This window comes from Numenius arquata, chromosome 19, assembly GCF_964106895.1.
Source record: "Numenius arquata chromosome 19, bNumArq3.hap1.1, whole genome shotgun sequence".
Taxonomy (NCBI): Eukaryota; Metazoa; Chordata; class Aves; order Charadriiformes; family Scolopacidae; genus Numenius; species Numenius arquata.
The window spans coordinates 6,518,128-6,541,752 of record NC_133594.1 but is presented as its reverse complement, the minus strand read 5'-3'; the positions used below and the strand labels follow the sequence as shown (position 1 = coordinate 6,541,752).

The 23,625-nt window shown below is 43.0% G+C and overlaps 1 protein-coding gene across 2 annotated transcripts in view; it reads left to right on the top strand.

Moving 5' to 3' along the window:
• The window catches only part of FNBP1 (formin binding protein 1), a 97,285-nt gene extending 77,067 nt beyond the window's left edge, over positions 1–20,218 (top strand). The window contains exons 11-17 of one of the 2 annotated variants that reach the window (XM_074161190.1): positions 3,413–3,496; positions 6,725–6,739; positions 10,646–10,755; positions 13,575–13,707; positions 14,742–14,863; positions 15,307–15,443; positions 15,852–16,030. In XM_074161190.1, coding sequence (XP_074017291.1) covers positions 3,413–3,496; positions 6,725–6,739; positions 10,646–10,755; positions 13,575–13,707; positions 14,742–14,863; positions 15,307–15,443; positions 15,852–16,030 — 780 coding nt within the window. Of the gene's footprint in view, positions 1–3,412; positions 3,497–6,724; positions 6,740–10,645; positions 10,756–13,574; positions 13,708–14,741; positions 14,864–15,306; positions 15,444–15,851; positions 16,031–18,731 lie in introns of those variants that run through there. The other variant, XM_074161191.1, reaches the window with a different exon arrangement.
• Positions 20,219–23,625: the final 3,407 nt, after the last annotated feature.

Sequence of the window (23,625 nt, the reverse complement as noted above, 5' to 3'; positions counted from 1 at the left end):
GCACATTTCTGGTCCTTTTCATTGGGGAAGTGGGAAGTTTCTAAGTTGTCCAAAGGCAGGTTCTGTAAATGTACCTCTTTCCCCCAGTTGCAGTTTGGCTCAGAGCGTCTTCTCAGTGGCTTTTATGGGGGGAGACGGTCTTTCAATTCGGGTTCTGCAGCAGCAAAGCTGGGTGAATGCTGGGCAGTGGGTGTCCTGGTGGCACCTGGCAGTGGGCTTCATAGAGGGTATGAGACACTTTGGAGAGCGAGGGACTGCTGAAGGTGAGGCTTTGTGTTGCGATCCAGTGCTCCCGTAGTGCCGTTCACGGAACAGAATACTGAAAATAGTGCTGAATATTTCTAACTTGATTTAAAAATACTAGTTTGTAGTTCCCTGGGCACTTCACAAGTTTGTATCTCAAATGCGCAAATTGTTGTTTAGCGAGTATTTGGCCATATAAGCAATTATGACTAATTGCTTGTAATATTTCCTAAAGAAAGGCCATTATTTTATGTATGAACTATCTGAGAAGTCCAAGTGAGTCTTACAAATTCTGCCAACCGTATTGGTTTTTAAGTGGGTTGTGTGAAAGGTGAAACAATGAGAACAATTTCCTATAGTCGTCTTTGAAATCCCTCAAATTTCTGCTGACACGTTCATTAAAAATGTGCAAGGAAAGGCTATTGCTAAATCTTCATTTAAACCTTTCACTGTGTTCCCTTTCTATTTCATTTCCTTCCCCTGGTAGCTACGAGGATGTTTGTATGTAAATACTTTTCCTGCCTGCCTCATCCCCCAGGGTTGGAGGCCAGTGTTCAGATCATCCTCTCTTTTTTCCAGAGGGACAAATTCAGGCCCCTTGGTTCATGTAGAAATACGGCGTAGGAGAGGCTGCGGAGCTCTGGCAGCTTCCTCTGGCTGATTTGAAAACTTGTCAAGTTCACATTTCATAGGTCCTTGGTGATCTGTTATACAAATGGTCAGACTAAAAGATCATGAAAATGCCGTATGACTTTCAAAAATAAGATAATTCTAACCAGGCAAAAAAATAAATCAAGAGCCACCCCCAAATGCTGTTGATTTATTAGATGAAAAATGAGTGGTTGGCATTTTTCTGAGGTGATGTGGTTGATAGGACCCACTTTATATTCAGTACAGCCACATAATACTGTTAATTCTGCTTTTACCATATTAAGTTTTATAAGATTTCCTTTTCTCAATTCCTCTCCATCCCCCTGCCAAATCCAAAAGCATCTGAATTTTGTTCAGGAGCACGAGCAGTGATGTTAGGAATACTGGATTGTAGTGTTACCATAGAAATTAGGAGGACGTAGAGGGAAAATGTCCTCTACACAGAAGAACATTTGATTTGCGCAAAAACACATCAGTGAAGCAACTTTTGGGCAGGTCGCACAGGGAGTCAGCAGGACAGGACAATGTAACGGGTGCTTGGCTTTGGACACTGAAGAATTTCATTTGCTCTGAATATTGTCTCCGCACTGCTGAGTTTCTTCAGAGACAAAATTCCACTCCAGCCAGACACCTTGCAGTAAAGGTGGCCACAAAGGCATTTTAAGTATTATTTTACAGTATTCAACCAAATTGTCAAGTGGGTCTTTCCTGGCTTTGTTGATAAACTGAGCTGTTAACTCCTACAAAAGCCAGAGTAACCATTTGTTTATTTTGGAGGAAACTGGATTATACTCCTTTTTTGCATTGGTATGAAAAAGAACTCCTTAATGTGAACAAGTCCAGTAGATACTAAGACTATAACAGGATAAATACCACCAGCTGAACTGCACGTTGTAATTGATCCTTGAAACAAAAGTGGGTGAATGGACTCCCATACAATTCCTCCATGAAATCTTTGGTATCAGAACGTGTCTGGAGAGGCAGTATGTTTTAGTAATTTCCTTATAAAGTTTTGGTTTAGCATCTTATGTTGCATTTGGAAAGAGCAATTGCAAAACTGAAGCGGACTGGGGACTGTTAAAATGAATTATATCATTAATAATATGTCCTGTGCCCAGTCTGGTTTTAATTTTGCTTCCAAACCAAAAAATCCAATGAATCTTGTTATCATGGAAGGAAGCAGATGCCTGAACAATTTACAACAGATGCAAGGTTAATGTAGTGGCGCCAGTACCAGCATCAGTGGTCACTGCCAATATGAAATCCTAGTCTGTTTTAAAAAAAAGAAAAAAATAAAAAAATTAGGTGCTGACTCTTGTCAGTGTCTATGGTTTTCTAATCACATTTTGTATTTTCCTTAAAGCTTCTTTCTTCTACCTCCAACAGCAGAAATGTCCATTGTAGAAAATACTGTAAAACTGTTACAGCCCTTGTCATGGATCAGAATTAGAAGAGGGGAAAAAGTCTTTTACACAGTTTTTGTGAGTGCTGTTTCTAATAACTCTTTAAAAAGGCAGTATAAAAGTAGTATAACACTTAAAATCAACCTTGTCTCTTTAGGGAAGTTAAAGCCAGAAGAGCACAAAAAATGCAGAACCACTTACATAACTCAATTTCATTTCTGCTTGCTCTGCTTTTTCTAATTCCATTTTGAGGACAAAGAAGACTTGATATTCTGCTAGTTGATATTAATTTTGTGTTCTTTTGTTTTATTGCTTAAGCGGCAGTAACATCAGCACCTTTATTTAAAGAGCAATACTTCTGAACTAACACAATCCAGGGGTAGAACTTACACCTTTGAATTACTGTGCTGTGCAGAATTGCCTTCCCTCTCTTGCCCTCTGGGTTGTGACTGAGCAGAGAGGATGGGGCTGGGAGCTGGGACGAAGATATCACTGTCATTACCCAAGTTCCAGCCCGTTCCATGAAGCACACGGAGGGACTTTTGTGGTTTCCTTTATAGTGGAAGTTGTTGACTTCATTACAATGTGATTTTTATTTCCATTGCACTGGTTAATGTTTTCCCACCCCGTCTCTCCTCTGTGCCACACTGTGCAGTCCTGTCCCTCGACACTTAGCTGTGGGTCTGCCTGGGTGACGGGTACTTTGTTGTTCTGTGAGCATGCAGAAACAGCAAACAAACTAAACCTCCCCCTCTCCTACCTGCTCTCTTCCCTGCCCGTGGGGATACTTGTTATTCTAACCTAAGTGTATAAATCTGTGCCAAGACCAGGGGTTTTCGGTGGGTGGGGTCGTTAAAGCTGTGGTTTATTGTAGCACAGAGAGATGTTTTCTGTCCGTGTGTGTTTAAGCTAGCATTTAAAAATACGGTATTTTCTGATTTTTGTGAGAATGCTAATCTCTTAATATTCACCTAGTTTCTAGGAAGTTTCCACTTGGCACTTAAAGGCTAGTTAAAGGCCAAGCTGTCTTTTGCTGTAGAAGCAGTAAACACAGAGGTGCCGTGCTCGTCTCCAGTGTAACGGATGTGTCTTTTCTCTTGCTGACTCACCAGCAGACACAGTCTTTGTATATTCACAAAGAACTCATGAAGAGGACTTTAGGGACACCCACGTATGCCATTGAGGCTAGGGAATATTTTGTAAGTCCGTGTATGGTGTGATCAGCCCATACCGTTGCTACACAGTCGCTAACCCCACTTACAACGCCCTCAGAGTGTGCTGTGAAAATGCGCTTTTAATTAAAAGATAAAAGGAAAATTTGATGGGAGGCAAGTCGCAGCTTACTGGGTTATGTGCAGGAAAGATACGTCTGCTGCTCCTGGAAATGCTGAAATTGGCACAATTGAAGTAGCTGGACCTGTGAAATTCAGAGGAAGGACTACAAACAGGTTCCATGCGTTTATTCTAAATTATTTTATAAACGCGGTCTTGAGCATCATGAGCTAAGCCCTGATTTACAGCAGTGCAGTGACACGTTCTGTGCCTGGTTGTGGAGCACTCCGAGGAGCTTTCTGAAGCTTCCCTGAACTCTCTGTACTGATTATCACTCATGGAATCAAGATGTGTGACCTCTAAATATGATACCTGGATAAAGCAGAGTATGGGGAGATTGCTATGGGACCACTGAGAAAGAAAATTACCTTGGTTGTATGAAATCCAGTGATTTATTTCAACCCTGTTTTCTGTAAGTGAGGTTAGTGTCCGTGACTGTCCAATAACACATGGACTTGCTGCTTTCATGCTCTCTCATGTGTTATTGAAGCTTGTGGCTCTTAGGCTCTTCATTTTCTCCCTGCTAGACTTGTTTGAAATGGACAGCTTGAAACAGATTTGCTCATTTTGAAGAAATGTAATTTATTCGATCATTTGGGGGGAAAAAATGCCTCTGTTCTCCCAGGAGCTCTGAGCAAGTTTCTAGCTGTGAAAACCCAACAGAATGGGCAAAAGTAGTTATTTAGTGTTTAATGCAAATTTATCTTCAGTCTGCTTATATTTGTTTATACAAACTGAATCACTCTCATGTAAAATTATGGAATGGAAAACTGAATATGACTTATTTCAGCATTTCGTTGTTTCCAGTCTATGATCTGCTTTGTTATTTGTACTGGTTATAACAATCCCTGATGTACAATTTGGAAATGCTATTAATAAGTTCTCTATTTTTGTCATACTTAACAGCATAAGAATTGGGCATATACAGTGTCTATAATCTTTTTCAAATTTGCTGGATTTACAGCAAAAGAATAATAGTCTTGATGCAGATGATTCTTCGCAGTAGCATAGTGCCTTTAGAGTGAGTAGTGTTTAGAAACTAGCGCATGTAGCATACATTTGTGCCTTTTATAGAGCGCTTTGTAGGTAAATATCCTGCACCATGAGTCTTGTCTGTATCTTTGTACGAGGATCTCAATCTGTGCTGATCACGTCTATGCTAAAGTTCACAGGAGCGCTAAAACAATTCCGCAAACAAAAGCTGCCTACGCTGAATTTCTTCAGCAGCTCGTTCTTTCTCCTTCCTGTACGATTAATCTCTCCAATGGATTGGGTTTGTTTGCTGTTTTTAATGGCCTCGTAGCCGAGAGAGTGAATTTCTTCATTGCACTGTGATTATTATCATGCGTTTACTTCCTAATGGACTGAACTTCAGAGGGAAGTTTCAACTGCTGCGGTGTCACCGAATGCATCCGTTCCAATGGAGTATTTCACTATTTATCGCAAGGCCATATGTTTTCCTTGAATGGTTGGTGTGTATTTCTGTGCAAATTCTGGTAACTAATGGTAATTGTTATTTTTGAAAAATGTGTTTCTTAAGTCATGCTGTCAAAAACATCACAGGTGTGGAGCCACCATTATTTTAAATCCAATCCTAAAATACTGTGCTTTTGCTAAAAATGGAGCATTTTTTGAGAGCATCATATTCAGGAGCTGTTGGTAGTAAAATAACAGAGAACTCTTGAACGGAGAGAGGTTCAGAGGTCTCTCGGTGCAGATCGGTGCCTGGAGCGAGAGGCGTTTTCCAGCTTTTACCTTTCAACTGTCTTTTAAAACTGGGCACATGCATTTAAGCACTTCGTTGCATAGTTTGAGCATTTCACAACTGGCCCCGGAGAGCTGGAAGGACAGGCACAGCGTGGGTCGCTGGAGGAGGCGGCGGCCGGGCGTAGTTTTGATTCTCCCTTTAACATCTGGCTTTATATCTTGACCAGCAGCGAACTGGTGCTCCTTGGCACCGAGCGGAACAGCACTGGAGCACTGTTGGTCTCCCTGTCTCTTGGAAAAACTTCTGAATTGCAGTTGTTGTAATGTCTTGCACCACTGGAAGAGGCTTTGGTAACTTTGCCTGCCCAGGCAGGTTTGTTCCCCTGGCAGTTTGTGAGACCCTCCAGTGCTGTCAAGAGCTGAATGTAGACGTGATGGAGGGCAGAGACAAAGTCCTGCTCTGGAGGTCCCTGAAGCACACGCTTGAGTCTCTCACTTTCCAAGAGTGACTAAGAGATAATGTTTTGGCTCTGTACCAGGAAATGTGGTAACCTTTGGAGAATTAGATCATGTATATCGTTTAAGGAGCTTGAATAACGTCTTGCTGTGCTATCATAGAATCAATTTGGTGGAAAGAGGAGAGGGTTTTTTCCTCCTTCTTGGTCCTGACCTTGCCTGACTGCACAGCCAGAGTATGTTTGAGACTTGAGTATTTATTTTTGAATTGTTCAAGAACATGAAATGACTTTACGTGACTGCTCAGACAGCACTGTATGCAATCAACAGGGGTATTTCAGGGATTTTGTCCTTCGGACATAGGCCTGAGAGCCAGGAAATCACTGGGGATTGCTGGAGATCCCACCCTGCGGTTTGCAGCTGGAGACCAAGGGCAGTCCCCTACCCCTTCAGTGAGTTTGGGTAGATGTTACCCCTCTTCTCTTAAACCATGGTGTAAAGGGGCTGATGCTCATGACTGTGTTTCAGTACATTTTTGATCTAAAGTGACTTGGGTACGCTTGCAAGTTCTGAGGGTTTTTCCACTTCAGAGATGTTACTGTAATGAGAAAAATCACTGCTGTTGTACCATCTGTAAATCAGGCGATCCAGGCCAAATCTTCACCTGCAGCACTAAAGCACGTGTGTAGAGGTACAAGACTCTTCCATTTCTGTTTCTGGCAAAGAAACGGCAGCTGACTGATAACCCTGGCTCATCTTGTGAACTTTTGCACAGATCTGTTAGTGTTACCCATTTTGCCTTCCAACAGCAAGGGGTTTGTGTGTCATTTTATTGTAAGATCAGTCTAAAAAAAAGTTCCTCTTCTACTGATGCACTGTTGTTTTTTTCTCTTTCTCCCCCCACCCCGTATCTCTCCAATTTTTACATGAAGCTTTCTCTCAAGCTGGTAAGCACATTTACAGCATGCCTGTCCTCTGTTTTAATCACAGTTTTCTGTGTGTGTTTTAATGTGCACTGTGCCACATATGACATGACACTGAAATTAACTGTTAAATTTGTTTCTTCTTTGTGTTTGCTTTTTTGATATTTATCAGATAACTCTGAATACACAGGTCTGGAGTCTAATAGAGGTGATCAGAATTCAGTCTTTCTAATAAGCTGCTAAAAAAAATTAACTCTAATATATAGTTTAGTTTTCACATTTATAATCTAGGGCTATGAAAATGTAGAAAAACAGTATTGAGTAATTCTGCTACTTCATACGTTAAAACATTTAAAGAAAAAAAAACCCAACACAACAAAGGTCTCTGCTTGCTGGACCTTTTCCAGAGAGAAATGCATGTCTTTTTGTGTAATGTAGCTACAAAGTTTACTTTCCACGTCCAGGTGTTACTGGAAATCTGCATCATTATCACCTACATTTTACAGCCCTATGTAGTCCTACAGAATAACTAATAATGATATTAATTAAAGTTGTGTAAACCTTAACCAACAAGGTTAACTCGATCTGGTTTGAATTCACAAATGGAGAGATACACATATATGTGAATCCTAAATTCTATCTTGGATGCAGCTGGGAAGGTTTCTTGAACTACGGTAAGACAATATGTTACTGAGTTGGAAAGGGAAGGGGTGAAGATACTTGGGAAAGCAAATTATGTGCTGAACTTCACACATGAGGTGCTGTAGTGCTTGAGATGCTCCACACCTCACTGTGTTCCTGACACCTTGTCTCCATCCTCTGCCCTTCCTGAGGCCAGTCACAAGGAGAACGCGACTGGTTTGCTGACCCGCTTCATGCCAGAGCCGCAAGCGACTGATGGCAGTTTTGGAGAGCTTCAGGGGGTCTGCAGGAGCATCTTAACTGCGTTAGCTTGAATGTTTTCTTACTCCTCACCACTCAGTGCCTTTAGGCGCCCTCTTTCCCCTACCCATACGTTATTCTTGGATACATCATTGTGGACCTGTTCTGTTCGTAGCAGCTTATTCGGAGGAAACACATAGGCTGTGACAGCTACCTGCTGTAGCTCTAGGAGTTTCAGGTCCTGCTGCTGCTCCGCCAACACAGTGACTTGCTTGGGCTCCATCAGCAATATTGCTTCTCACTGGAGACCTGTGGTAGGCTGAGGAAGGATGGAGGTATCCAGCTTACTTGCAAACCTTGTTCGTTTGGCTGTTGCCAAGCCACCGTCCAATGCAACACAGTTCTACCAGGGATTTCCATTTGTTGTTTCCCTGGTCACAACGTTGTGTAGCTGAGCTAAGGCTTTGTATGTAGGAATAAATCCTCCCAAAATAGGCAGCTGACCTGGCCGTTCCCCAAGAATTGCATGAGTTGGAAAGATGTGCAGAGAGGGCTGAGACCTGTGTGCGCCTCAGGCAGAGGAAATCGGCTTATTTGTCGTTTCCTCTCGGATTCTTGCTGTACGAGAGCCAAAACTGGGGCTGATAAACCTCACACTCTCCCCATATATAGCTTCCACCCAGAAACTGGTCCTAGCGTGGCCTCTGTATTCACAATCCTTCATCTTGGGACAATTTGCATCCTAAATCCCAGTATCTTTATGTGAGGAAATCTAGTGAGCACTGGCTCTGCTGGTCCTATGAGAGTACATTAAAAATAGCACAGATTTCCCCCCCTCACCTCACAGCTGAAAGATTTCTGGAAAACGTAGGCAACGTTCCCTACTTCAGAGACAGCCCAGGTGTGGTTTTGCTTGAGAGCGTGAAATGTGCCCAGCATGTGCAAAAATTGCTCCTGGACTCCTCCTTTTGGAAGAGGATCTGTAGCTTCTGTTCTGATGGGAGATTATTGAGCATGGAGTAAAGTGTGAGAGAGATCCCCTCCTGGTCTGGGGCACGCGTTTCTATGCACCACTCATGCTTTGGTCTGAAGCATTGTGAACAAAGATACTGAATGTACTCCAGCCTAGAGCTTTTGAATGAAGTTGAAGAATCAAAAAGAGAAGATGCTTTTCCAAATTCATTTCACTACATCTGTTGCATTCTCCTAATGTAAAACTGGGGATATTTTCAGTCTCTTCCGCTTAGAAGCGAGAAGAACATGTTATATGGTCTTGCTTGTAACTGCTTCTTTATTTACAAAGCTATATCCAAATGCTTTGCCTTAAAAAGATACTTGTGGCTTTATTGTGTAGATTATCTGTAACATACATTGAATGGCTCTCATGTCTGATGTGATGTGGGAGTTACTGTCAAGCAAAATATTATCACTAAAGAGTGAATTAAAATAGAACTCTCCTGTACCATGTGCAACAAGTAACGTAAGCACTGCTGGGACTTCATGGGGTTAAAGTTTCAGAGTGCGTGTAACTTAGTTGTTTCCTTCCTTTGGCTTAAATCTGCTTTCCCAGTGTCTCATGAAATGGAATTTTAAGTGTATTATTACAAAGATAATCAAGACTTAACTAGACACATATGCTATCTTTTACTGAGAATCAATTTCAATAGGTTTGCCTGTTCCATTATTTGAAATGGCTGGGCCAGAGGAGAAGGTGACCTGTCTGTAGCTGTCCCCGTCCCTCCGACACCCACACGCTTTCTGCCCAAACAGCTTGTTCTGCAGATGCAGAAGAAAGAACGCGCTGTTTTGGAGCACATTCAGTGCAGAGTTGAAAGGGTCTAATGGGCAGCTTTTGTGGCAGAGTTTCCACTAAATCACACTCTTCTGAAAGGGAGATTTGGCATTTTAGTAAGACTAACGCTGCAACTCTGCTCACAAGCTTTCAGTAGCTGCTGGGCCGTTGAATCTCATTACTCAAGCTCCTCTGCTTTTACCCTGCCTTCTCCCATAGGCCGGGATTCCTCCTTAGAAATGGGAGGTGGAATGAGCAGAAACCAAAAGAAGAAAAACCTGCACAAGTTAAAGATTATGTACAAGAAACTCATTTCTTTATGGTGCAATTAATTAGTATTGAGCTGTGGACAGTATAGCCCACCCAAACTGTCCCCTTTGCCTTCTTGCAAGATAAAAATAGGTGGTACTTTGAAGAAAATAGTATGGATGTATTTTATGTGTCATCTGTCTGCTGTGTCACATTGAGGCAATCGAGAAGAGGCATAGCAGTTTGAAGGCAGAAAAGGGGCTTTCAAGCAGAATCACACAAAGGTAACCACTGTGGTCAAATGTTTTCTTCGGTTATGATTTCAAATTGATTGATTCTACAGCTTTGATCTAACTCCTGTTTTTTCTGCTAGTACATGTGAGAGAGGAAAAATGGGGAGAAATTTTGGCATAGAATGTGAATCCTGAAAAGCAGGCAGCATGGCTTTAAATTGCAGAATCACTTCTATTACATTACTGTGTTCAGGAGAGCCCTGGCATAAATTAGCTGTATTGGACCAACACTCAGACCGTGCAGAACAAGCCAGCAATTAGGGGTGTACATGAGAAGCGTGACTGTGAGACAGGCGTAAGAACAACTAACTGTATGGGGACGCTGTCTCTAGCAGAGGGGAGGAAAGCAGGAAAGAGAATGGAACTCTGTTCAATAAAATCTGATTATAAGTATGGATAAAAATAATTACTCAGCTTTGCCGTTGAATTCTGGCATTCTTTTGTTGGTGATCTCCCATTAGCCATTTGGTAGGGAACTGGGATGTGGTCCTGGGATTATTTCCAATGCCTTACAGATTCCTGACCATTCAGGAACTGATAACTCTCAGTACAAATGATAACAATGCTTCAGACCATTGTGATTTTGCACAGATTTTTGTGAGGTCTTTTCAAAATGCAATCCCGAAGGATTCTTGCAGGCTCTGATTTTTGTTGTTTTCTTTTTTTTTTTTTTTTCCTTTCTTTGTTTCCCTTCTCCTCCATTCCACTCTGCAGGGAGCAGGCCCAGAAGACTTCAGCAATCTCCCACCTGAGCAAAGAAGAAAGAAACTTCAGCAAAAAGTCGATGAATTAAACAAAGACATTCAGAAGGAGATGGATCAAAGGTACATATACCCTGTCCAATGAAAACTGAAACAGGCAGCCTTATACAGGAGAACAGAAACAAAACTAATGTATAAGACCAAATGAGAACAAGGTTCTCATTTTGTTAAAGGTGCTGTTTCAGGAAAAGAAGCAGCAAAAGTTACATATGGCTAAAAATACCTGAGAGATGCAGGGCTCTCCACAACTCAGATTCTGTGAATTTTGACTCATGCAGGTCAGAGCTGGGGCAAAAGCTGGCTTTGTCTTTCTTCCATTCTCCCACCTCAGTGTGATGCATCTCCTGTCTTTGGAATTGTGACATGAGAAGAGCCAAGTACAAGGATGGGAATGATAAAAGTGAAGCAATTGGAGACAGTTTTCCTTTCTTTCTGGAGCTGCTTCCTTGGGCTTTCCCAGGAGAGCAGCAGTTTAATCTTGAGCCAGACAAAGATCACTGTTAGATCTTGGGGGTCTGTTCCTGAGGGTGTTTTTTAGGAGAGAACAGGATGTAAACAGAGCATCAATCAGAGGTACAATCCTAGACCTCTTAGCACTAAGCAGAGCACCTGCTGCTATGTGGTGGGCATGGGTAGATCCCAGCAAGAGAGGTTGTTAAGAGCATGATAACATCCTCAGAAGTGCTGATTGATTGGTGTGTATCTTAAGACTCTCTAATCCGTAGCTTACACTTCTTGGAAGCAGAAAAATAATGACTCCTGTGCTTTTGTGGATGCTTTTTCTACGAGGCTGTATTTATCATTCTGGTTGAGAATAAGGCTATTTTAGTTACACATTTTTTTATTGATTCTGGCAGCCTGTGTTTGTTGCTTTGTGTTTGTCCACATTCTGCAGTTACATTAAAGATTCAGCATGTTATGTTTGCAAGAGACAGAACTTTTCTTCCCCAAATGATTTCAAGACTTAGCCTCTCTGTGTGAGTCTGTCCCGAAACCCTGCTTTGTGTTTGTACAGGTGTGCCTACTTTTTCTGTTGCTTTACTTTGAAGAACCTATTTATTATGTCTGGTAACCCAAATTTTTTTCTTTGTATTTTACATCGTGAATAAGAAGGGAAAAGTGCACATGGTTTTATGACTTTTCATAGCTTTGCTTTTTTTTTTCTCTGTGGTAACTTACATTAGTCTCCGTACAGATTTTCCTTTCTGCTCTGTATTGATTCTGAGGTAACATAATGTTAAAATCTGTTACGAAATCGGAGCAGAATGAGGTAGTTTTAAATAAAGATAGTATGTGATTGAGGAAGTAGTACCAGCAGTTAAATAAGAGTTAAAAAAAAAAAGTAATAATCATGACTCATATGTTTGCAATATTGTCCCTTAGGGCTTCAACCACAGAGTAGTCCCACTTCCTTGCCACCCACACTTTTTCCCATTTTCTGTACACACAAAGCAGAGGCAGGCACAGGATTGCAATTGTCAAGAGTTTGGTGGGAAACTCGAAAATATAAAGAGTGTTAACTTGACTCGTGGGACTCGCATTAACCTTTCTCCCCCCAACTAATGCTGAGAGAAAAGCTGAATAGCTGTGCCAGCAATGCAGGAAATCAGCTCATAAGTCCATCCTTCTAAGCTCTGAAATGTTCATCATCGCGCAGAGAACTTTTTTCTGTAAGTTCAGTCTCAACTGGACTCAGTTCAAAAGCAGGACACCGCTGTCGGTGAGAGCTCCGCAGCCTTTCCTGAAGGAGCTCAGGAAGGCATGGACTACATTAACCTTGGCCTTACGATACCACATTCATCATAGCAGGCCTTAAAATTACCATTTCTGAAACCCCAGGTGTTTGGTATCACAGCCCCCAGAAAGAGTCTACTAAAAATGCTGTGTGACTCCCTGGGATGCAGGGTCGGATTGTGTGGCCAAAGGTCCATCTGTCGCTGCACTGTGACAAATGCAAACCATCTGGATTTAGCTTCGTTTTAAGCAGTGTGAAATAAATACCTTACAAATAATTTGGGTTGCAAAAGACAAACTGCAACAGGCAGGGCGAGAATTTCTGGTTAACACTCTATTTTTGTTATTAATATGTCCACATCCAGTTCTTTGTCCCAGTTTCTCAACTGGATTTCAGCCCACGATGGAGAATCATGATGCAACTGTTCCTCTGTTCCCCCAAAACTGGGATGATACTCATCTAGAAAGTTAAAGTTGTCCTTCGTTGCAATGGTTGCAAGATCATTTTTATTTTTTTTCCCCAGGGTTAGCAAGTAGAAATCATAGTACGAAATAAAAGAATGTGCCAGGCTAAAAATCAATACCAAATTCCTCCTTTTGCCTTGCAAAAGGCCACTGTCCAAGAATTCCATCGTTTTTCTGCTAAGGCTCTTCAAGCAGGGGACATGGACCTTGAATCACGTGATCTAAATGTATTGTGTGCTTGTACCGACACAGCACATCTCCTGTGTAGCCTCACGATCCGTTCGGGAGGCTCCTCCTGCCTCACTTGCTCGAAGAACACTCAGCTGTCTGTAAGCAAGGAGCTCCTTTTAACGCAGGGACTTGAAGAGTTTGGCTTGTGCACAGTGTCTCTGTCGTGTCACATTGTAGGTAAAGGTGTCACTCGCTTTTTTCCATCTCCTGACAGTGTAAGTTCTCTTCTGGCAAGGGATTTTACTGTTATTTTTTTGATGGCTGGTTCTATACAGGGCAAAAGCTCCTCTGTGGATGTTCTCAATTATCTCTTATAACCGATCAGGCTTGAACCACAGAGTAAAGAAGAGGGGGTTTATTATCCTTTCATTTGCCTTCATTTAGAGAAAGGGATTTGCCCTCAGGCACATTTAATTAACACTTTCATGTTTTATTTTTCTTCTGTCTCTCAGAGATGCTTTAACGAAAATGAAAGATGTGTATATCAAGAACCCACAGATGGGAGATGCAGCGAGCGTGGATCACAGATTAGCAGAACTTGGACAGAACATTGAAAAGTTACGATTAGAAGTTCAGAAATTTGAGGTATGGGAAAAGACATTTTAGTAAAATGTAGCTCAGCACATGCTCAGTTCAAAGCAGGTGCTTCATTGCTTTTCCAGATGTATCGATGCATTTTCTTACTACCTGTGGGTAAGTGCTATCTGACTGTCAACGAACGATCCTGCTGTTTAATTTGCCACGGAAAACAAATTGCGCGAAGTGGTAGATAAGAGAAAATGTAGTGCTCTCTAGACTGCCCAGAGGGGTTCAGATGCTTATTTAATTAATTAAATAATTTTAAGCAGCATGTTACAGGTGTCTGTGGAAAATCAGAGGAACATAAATGTAAAGCACCATTTATAGTCTAACAGCAAGACTGAATCTGTCAGATAAAATACGTTTTAAGGAATAGTCTGCCACTAACTGGAAGCTTTTTAGAGATACAAAATCTCAAGAGCATAAGGAGTATTTGGAATATACGAGGCCATTATAATTATACAAGAAGGATTATAGGGCTGAGAAAAGACTTCATTCTGTAAATTACACTATGTACGTAAATAGAAACAGCTGTTTAATTTTAGATGTTTCTTATGGTTGTTAGCTTTACTATCCATTGCTTTCTTACCCAGTTGAAAATCACTGGGTCTTTCGTTCTCCCCAGCTTTAGTCCTCTTGCACTCAGCAGTGACTGAGATTGCCGTTTCTGGTGTTACTGAGACTACTATAAGCTGCCACAACACAGCTTTGACTTGATTGTGTCTGGAGCAGCAGCAGCTCCCGAGAGCTGTTGTTAACTGCTGTTCGTAGGTCATGGTGTTCTCAGCACCCGGTGTCAAAAAAGAATCGAGTTTTCAGTAAGCGTGGCTTTTGGCAAGACCAATAGATTTAATATACGCTTAAAGTAGAGAATTTATTCCCCCTGACAGCTGCAACCCAAAGGAAAATTTAAATATGTTTACAAACTAGTTTTAGTTCCATAGTCTGTGTGTCAAATATGATACAGCAAAGTAAAAGCAACGTGTATCCCCTTGCAAACTGAAGCAGGCGAGATGCGTGACGCTGCGTTCCCCTTGCAGGGCTGGCTGGCTGAGGTGGAGGGCCGGTTGCCCGCGCGGACTGAACAGGCCCGGCGGCAGAGCGGACTGTATGAAGCCCAGAACACTTCAGCAGTGAACAGCTGTGCGCAGGACCGGGAGAGGTACAGTATCTGTACAGAGCTCTCCACACCGATAACTGGACCCGCTTTCCTTAGCGTGTTAATCAGGAAAATTAGCTCTGCAGCATTCAGAAAATTAATCTGTAACCAGACCAATGGCAGGCACTCCATGAAGTGTTTCACATGCTGATTTTAGCATGTGGAAGATCCCAGCTTTAAATACAATGAAATGTGTAATAGCCCCTGTACTGGCTGCTGTGAAGATGAGCAAAATAGATGCATTTTACAGCTTTTGATGGGGAAAACTGGCTGGTCTCACCCATCAGGTTGTGACAGCTGCTGGTGGTAATAGCCCTTTGTGAGCGTGCTTTGGAATTGCTGAGCTGCTCCAGCCCACCTTGCCTTCAATGTCTAGTAATGGAGTCCTCTTTTCTGCTCCTGAGACTGGTCGCTATAGTTGCTGTGTATTTTCCTCTCTTGAGCAGCCCAGATGGCAGTTACACGGAAGAGCAAAGTCAGGAGACTGAGATGAAAGTACCTGCGACGGATTTTGACGATGAATTTGATGATGAAGAACCACTACCCACCATAGGAACATGTAAAGCGCTCTATACATTTGAAGGTATCACTCAAGCTTTACTCTCATGTCAGTTGTTGTTTTCTTTAGTTGATATGCCAAGGACATGTGGGAAACCTTCATTTAACCCTTGCAGTGCTTAAATAGACAAAGAAAAGGGCGAGTGAGGCTCTGGGATGATTGTTTTGTAGAGAGGCACTAAGAGTGATTTGTCTGCCATTATGCACAGATTCTGCAAGGAAAAAAAACCCCACACCAAAACTCTGCTGTCCGGATCACATTCATCTGGCTCTTCATGTACAGACTGTTGTTTCTAGAATCACATGTTCTTGTTCACACTGCTGGTGATGCAGTGAAGGTCGCGTCAGCACCTTGTCCGAGTGTGCCCTGAGCACCCCCCGCTGCATCTGCAGTTCCCGTTGTGCCTTAACTCCCTCTTACTGTGTTTTTCAGGTCAGAATGAAGGAACAATTTCTGTAGCAGAAGGAGAAATGCTCTATGTAATAGAAGAAGACAAAGGTGACGGGTGGACGCGAATCCGAAGGAATGAAGATGAGGAGGGCTATGTCCCTACGTCGTATGTTGAAGTCTATTTGGACAAAAATGCCAAAGGTGCTATGACTTATATTTAATACTATTATTATTACTTTATTTGCTTTCACAGAGATACCCAACGCTGCAACTGCTCTGTGTTGCAGATGGAGCCTTTTAAAAGTCTGTACAATGCCACAAAGTGCATTATTTCGTACGTGGACTAATCTGGCTTGCTCTACTGCAAAACGTGCTTTTTATTGCTCAGAGGAGGATAGTGTGGTTGACTGTGAAACGAGAGGGGAAACACAGCCTTTCCTCGACAGTGCGTGTTCCGCTGTCGCTGCCGTCGCACGCCCGACAGTGCGGGAGACACAAAGCCATCTGGGATAATGTGGGCTCTCCTAAGATACCCAGGTGGCATCTCAGACACGTTCACAAGTCAGCTCTTTGTTCCAGACTGATTCAGTGGAATGTTATATAGGAAATATTTAGGCTGCTGGTTTGTGTCTCAGTGGTAGCTTTTCAGAGCCTGATATGGACCCTTTGGATTGAAACAACTTTAGTTAGTGTGTGTGGAAGAGGAAGGAGAGGTCTTGCCAAAACCTCTCTACACAGCACTCTGTGGTCCTTGATAAATTGGTAAAACATTAAGAAAGATCCTCTATTCTTTCCCATCTTTCAGAAAATGGTCTCTTGGATGTATTTGCTGTTCCAGATGACCATAGCTAATGGTTTCATCTTTTGCTCACACGTGATCAATGGAGACACTCAGAGCTTGGACTCTGCAATCTTCTGTTTCCTTGTTGCTTTTAGCTCGTCACAAATAGGTGCACTGTGTAAGCACACAGTGCTGCAGGGCGTCCTGGCTGGAATACATGCTGGCACCATCAACACCTGGTAGTGTAATACACTGAGAAATCAAAAGATTCTAGTCAAAATCAAATCAGGATGTTTTTGAAGTCCACTGTTAAATAATTTGTGTTTTTTCAGTCACTTAATCGTTCAGATTATTGATGTTTCCTAGACTTTATAGAGTTGTTGGCGTGAAACAAGCGGCTTCATCCAACTTAAAAGAAAACTGAACCATTCTCATTGGGATTTATGGACAGCAGGGAGAGAGGAGTAGGACTGTCTCTGTAAACAAACACTAGAACTTGAGCAGTTCACTGTCTTGGGTTCAGTATTAAACAGTGCGGTGCCTTGTCTGCTGCAGATGAAAGTCTGGGGTCGTCTTTTATTTTGCCATAATGCAGTGGTTTTATGTTTGTGTTGGCAAACTTAGGGTCAGTTGAGATGCAAAAGAGTGAAAAAACCTCAGTCCCTCTCTTGGCTGTTACCAAGCTTTGAAAGAGGAACGTGGACTGTCCGTTCTCCTTTATTCTCAGAACAAGGCAGAAAGCACTGAATGGGAGATCCCATCTCTTACCCCTGTGTTCTCTCCTGTGGAGACTTGACTGCTTTGTGGGTGGCCATAGTTGAAAGCCCCATCATTACTCTGCTGGAAAACGTGTTGTTCCGCAGTGTAGGCTGCTTGAAACAGCTAAGCCAGTGTGGCATCCTAATCTCTCTTAATTAAGAAGTGTGGCTCCCCTGCCCTGGGCTATGCAGTGTGGTTCGCATCAGCGGAACCTTACAGCAAATCACCTGGTCAGGGCAGAGCAGCAGGTTGGGCCGGGGGGGGGTGGGAAGTGAAGCAAAGCGTATCCCTGGGTGGGGAGAGAAATCCTGACACAGTCCTGCTAACTGAACTAGTCTTTAATTCACCCTCCTGGAGAGAATAGTGCAGGAGTATTGCAATACCAGCCAGAAAATCGTATTAGTATGTTAATGGTATTATGTAAGTTATAGGATGATGCTGAATGATGGAAAAAATGCAGTCTGTGTCGGGAGTGAAGGCTGATACAGTTGCAGCCACTTCTGCGGTAATGATGGAGGTTTTTCAGATCCTTTGAAGATTTTTCCATTAATTTTGCTTGACTTCAGGAACAAAATCAAAACGTATCTGTGAATATCTAATGTAAACAAGCTATAATATTTACCTCTTACTTCTCGATTATCTGGTTAAAAAGGAAAGCTGAAAGAGAACTTTCCATAAAATGTCACAGTCGCAGCATAAAGATGTGGGCGAAGTGCTACTGTGGTTAAAAGACAAACTTTGTTTCAAGCTGGAAATTTCTCCTTTGATTTTTAATATATTAGAAGTAGTGAGTTTATTCAATCCTTGAAACAGAAGCTGCCACATTCCTGAAAACAACACTGCAAATACTAAAGTATTTACAAACTTTTGGTAGTTCTTTCCTCTTTTTGGAAAGAAGCTGGAGCAGCTGGTGCCTCTAAAGGTGGATTACGTGAAGGGTGGGAGCATTAACACCAGCTCCGGGCACATCCATGACCCTTCGAGGCAGCAGCACGGGCTCTGGCTGGGTTGTCCCTGCCTGCCCAGGCTGTGCCAGCGCCGTGAGCTGGCTCTGCCCGAGAGATGCAGCTCCTAAACGCGTTGTGAAAAGCCCCTTAGCAGCTGGTGAGCTTTTTCAGTCGGCAGAAGCCTGTGCTGTGTGCTTTGCTGCCGACCTCGAGATGAGTAGGACAGGTAAGTCGTGAGCTGCGGTCACCATCCTGATCGTGGTTTTCATGGGAGCCGAGCTGGGTCTGAGAACTCCTGCAAATACCTGTGCGAGGGCTGTTTGGAAAGTCTACAGCGGTACCTCCGGTCAGAGGGTATTAGCAAACCCTGTCACAAAAAAAGAACAGTAATATCTATCTTGTTTTGCCTCTTTTTTTTTTTTTTTTTTTTTCCAGATGTGTACAAATCACTTCAGAAAATCTCTGAGTAGGTTTGCGTAGGCCTGTTCACCTTTTATTCTGCTGGTTTGACGCTACGGTTGTTTTAAGAGCTCTATTTCGGAAGGTTTTCTTTAGAAGAGATGAATGCACATGTCGTATCTCCAGCAATGAAAGACTCTGTTAGGTACCGTTCTCTCAGCTGATGCATGTTTGAGTTCACCTCTCGAAATTTCAATGTGCATCGCTACCAATGAAAGCACTGGCCCGACTGTATGAATTTAGTTGTTATTCTGCTTCCGAATATAAACGGAGAGCCAACAGGGTTCATTCTCTTTGTGATGCGTGCAGGAAATGATAATAAACGCTAAAAAAAAACCCATACAGACTAAGAATTGGATCTGTTGGATGTAAACTCATAGTTTGGGGCTTATGCCAACCTCTGCTGGGGCTGAGGAAGAACAGTCCTCTCTGGGTGTAGCTTCTTGCAGGGCTTTTCTGTACCCGTCGGGTCTCTGGTGCTGACAACTGTCGAATGCAGGAATTAGCTGGGCCTTTTTGCTTAAGGCTGACCACACTGTGTTACGGAATATGGTACCTCAGCATCTTCTGGGGAACAAAACTGTCTTTCATTGAGGGATGTTGTGAAATAGTCTGATACGCTAAAGAATTTGCATGAAATAACCAGCATTGTATAAACTCTCCGTTGCTCCCAACAAAAAATGCCACGTTCCCTTCCACCAGAAGGACTGGCTGTTCGGGTGACGTGCAGTAATAGAGGCTGTTTTGTGAAATTAAATGTCCTGATTAAAAAAAAAAAAAAAAGTGGAGCCGTGGGCTGATGAGCATTTTGGCTCCTTTGTCACTGTGGGGCTGTTCCTCCTCACCCCCAGTTACACAAATAAATCCTTACGGACAGCTCTGCCACTCCCAGTGTTGCAGCTCTGCTGGTTGTGTGCTGTAACCAGTACTCAGAGCCTTGACTTTAGATAAAGAAATAGGTAAAAGTTAACCATGCTGATGCACTTTTTATCTAGGATATATCTGATTATTTAATGCTTGCCAAATTATATAGGAAACAGTAATTATAAACTGGACTGTGGCTTTTAAAAATCCTTCTGTTAAATACTTGCCCTTAGTTCACCCAGTATAAAAAGAAATATGTATATAACATAACTTAAAAACTAAAGTTACTTGAATTTGAATTGTTTTTATCCTTTTATATATGTATAAATATAAATGGTTCTATAGGCTGTTATTCTGCTTAACCTACCTGTTGGTTTGGTAACTTCCCAGTCCCTCTTACGTTGGTAAGTGGTTTTGGTTACTCAGCTGCCTGCATCTGGTTGGACTTGGCACAGAAACTGTCGGTTTGTGTTAAGGTTTGTTAAATCTGGCCAGTGTGGTTGTTTTGTTTCTATTATTTTTTAAATAATCGTCGTCTGTCAGGAATCTCTTTATATAGCTTGATGTACCATGGTGTCTTCTTCTAATAAACGTTATATTTTCTCATTCCTGTGAGATTATTTTTTTTTTTTAAATGGCAATTCATTTAAGTTTAACTTCACTAATGGAAAGCAAAAGGCTCAGAGCTGCTTTTCACCCCTTCCCACAGTAGATGTAAATGTAGTTCCTTCGCAGGAAAAGTACTTTGTTGTGTGAAAAGTTTTTTGCGATGTCATTTGGAGTTTTTTTCTCTAGTGGAAGTGGGTGCAAAGGAGATGGAAGGTTCCCCTGTGCTCTCAAATGCGAGGGCAGTTTGGGCTCATCCTGTATTCCCATGGATACAGCAAAATCATGCTTTTGGTTTGTAGCGTCACTTGGCCGCAGAGAAAACTTCCCCCCAGCCAGAAGTCTGTGGGCACAGGAGTGTGACACGGGGATGGGTTTAGGGGCTCAGGCTGCATTCAGGGACCTGTTTAGTTCTGGACTTTCCTTAAGAATAAAAGGTCTTTGCAGCCTGTTGTGGAAAGGAGATCTAGTCTGGATTCGTCTGCAGAACTCTTTGTGGTTTAGCTTCCTGTCGTTATTCTTCAGTATCACTCGTGGTCTCTGGAGCTGTCATTGAACAGATGCAATATTTCTGTGCAGACTGAAAATTAAAAAGCCGTTTGTTTTCTCTGTTACACTGAGAAAGTGCTGGCAGGGCCCTGCCCCTGAGCTTTACACCCTCCTCCCAGTGATGCTCATCCCCAGGCTGGAGGGAAGGGCTGAGGGTGGATGATGCCTGTTAGTGCCGAGTTCAGGAGCCTTCCCTAACCCCTTGTGACCTGGTGGATGCTCAGATGCTGTATTTCCTTTAACCTCCTGCGGGCAGTGCTACTCTTAAGGGATCCCGTTTTCCCCAGCCTCTTTCTAATCCAGTCTCTTTCTTTTTGTCTTTCTTATGTTTTAGATTCCTAAAGGTGTTTGTGCTGGTGCAAGAACCTCGGGGCGAGCTTGTCACAGAAGGAGAAACAAAATGGTCTGTTTACCCTGCAGGCAGTTAAAACACACCCATGGAAAGCCAGACTCCCAGTCTTGTCTGGAGTTCCCACTTGAAAAATTCAGATCTAAATTCCATCCCAGTACCATTCAGATGCTTGCTCTTTTTCACGGCATGCGACTTGTGGCTCAGATTAACCTTTCAGCCTTCCCCATCCTCCTGCCAGCTTGGCACAACCCCTCCATAAAACATAACCATCACTGTCCCCTCTCCCAGTTCCTCCCAGCACCGGTCAAAGAGCTGCTGGCTGCCCTTTGCCAGGGGTAACCAGAGAGTCCTGAGCATGTACGGGTCTGTCTTCTGTCCTCCCTTGTCCCTCAGTCCATCTGAGTGTATGCACTGGGCCATCAGCGTTTCACACGGTGCCTTTAGTGCTGGTCCCGCGGGTCGTCTCCTCAAAAAGCTTGGCCAGGAGGTGTCTCCCCATGGAAGCCTCCCCCGGGAACAGTGTTACAGCAGCTGGACTGGGCTCGGAATTTGCGGATATTAAATTTGATCCATACTCATTATTCAATATTCTGCTTTCCCCAAAAGGTCACTAATACTTGTCAGCCTTTATTTTTTTTTTTTAAATCTAGGCTGATGCTCATTCCAAGTATTAAACCCCTATGACCTTGCTGTTTCCTGAAAGCCTTCGAGCTCACGTATGTACGCTTGTTTTCCTGCTTGTTCTCTCTGCCCCCTCCTCTTTGTTCCCCGCCCCCCTGCTTTCTCCTTCCTCTTTCTCACACACACACAGACACACACACAGACACAGACACTGGCATTTTGGTTTGAAGCCCCATTTTGCTGGTCACGGAGACCTCCGTTTTGCTCTCGTTTCAGTCTGCATGCTCGCCCTGTTGCCTTGCCTGCGCCCACCTTCCCGAGGGTCACGTTATTTTGTGGCTCGTCGTTGTTAATCTCTTTGCAGTTTTCTTTTGTTGGTTTGTTTTTCCAGCATTTCAGACCCGCCTTCTCCTTTTGCATGACCCCTTGTTGCGTTCTCATCAGTTAATGTTTGAGTAACGGGATTTTTTTAGAAAAATAAAAGAGAAAAGAAAAAAAAGAAGCCACACTCTATGTTTCCTTCTCCCACCTTGTTACGGACTGGACCTCGACCCAGAAGCCAGACAGGAATTGTGACTTATTTGTCAGCCATCCTGTTCTCACATGGTTTTATTTGAAGCAGAAGTAGCAGGATAAGGGATGCTGCACTTCGTGTTTGTGCAGTGGGCAGAGCGCTGTAACATCTCCAAATATCACAGGATCCTGGACCTCAACTGCCTAAGGAAGGGTCGATTGCTTTCGAAACTTCTCTATTATAACTGTTGGTTTCCCCTGAATCTTTACCATTGCTGGGATTTTAGTGTCATCTTGTACATGTTTGAGCCCCGTAAGAGTCAGCTGCTACTTAATAGCTCCTGAGGGCCTGATTCGTTCATAGATCAACATATCGTTTGGGGGAATCTCTTTGCTCTTACCCAACTTCAGCATATCTTGTAAAATCCCCAGATTTTTTGAGAGAAAATCGCTGTGGACGCCACTACAGGCAGTGACCCTCAAATGAGACCTCTGGGGGTTTAGTTTGCAAACACACACGCGTGGTGTTCTGCCGCCCGCTGTGCTTTCGTGCGGGGCCGGCGTATAGAAACCTGTCCAGGAACCACGTTCTCTCCGTGCTGGGGCCCGTCCACGTCGTCCCCACATAGTTTTTGAGTTGGGTTACGGGTTGTCTTCATCACTCCGTCCCTTTCTCTCCAGTCAAGACACCAACTCTTATTTTTTGATAGCACGAAGTCTCTCAGTCCTACAGGTAGTGCTGTAGCTGTTGTATTACGGTGCTGTGTATCTGCAAGCATCAACCAGCAAAAAAAGTTACGGTTTTTAATCTAATCGAAGTGGCTCGAGGAGCCTGCGCTGAGGAGCCGGTGATACCAACGCTGGGGCTGCTCAGCTACAGCCTTGGCGGGCGTCAGAAGGGTCATAATTAATTAAATTACCATCCTCATCACTGCTGCTACCGTGTCACTTAACCGTTCAGATCCGAGAGCAGAATGTGAGCCACCCGATCGGTGCCTGTGGCTTCCTACGGAGATTTGGGCAAAGGCTTTGTGGCATCCACCTCCCGGGGATCTCGGTGGTTAAGGGGTTCGCAGGTGTGAAAAAATACCTTTACAATATTTTTAGCTGCAGTATTTTTATTCTCGTGTCCGATGCACTGTTTGAATCAGCAGCTGGAAAAATTCCTTTTCACCTATCGTTGTGCCATCTATGTAAAAATTAGAGAAAAGTTTGCTTTTATATATTTAATCTAGGTGGACAGTATATTATTGTCAGCCTCTGTGGAACATTTGAACAATTGCAATGTCTGTGTTGCTGAAAAGCGCTTTAGAAGGAGCATTAGCTTTAGCTGACTGATTTTCTTCAAAAGTTTTACGAAAAGAC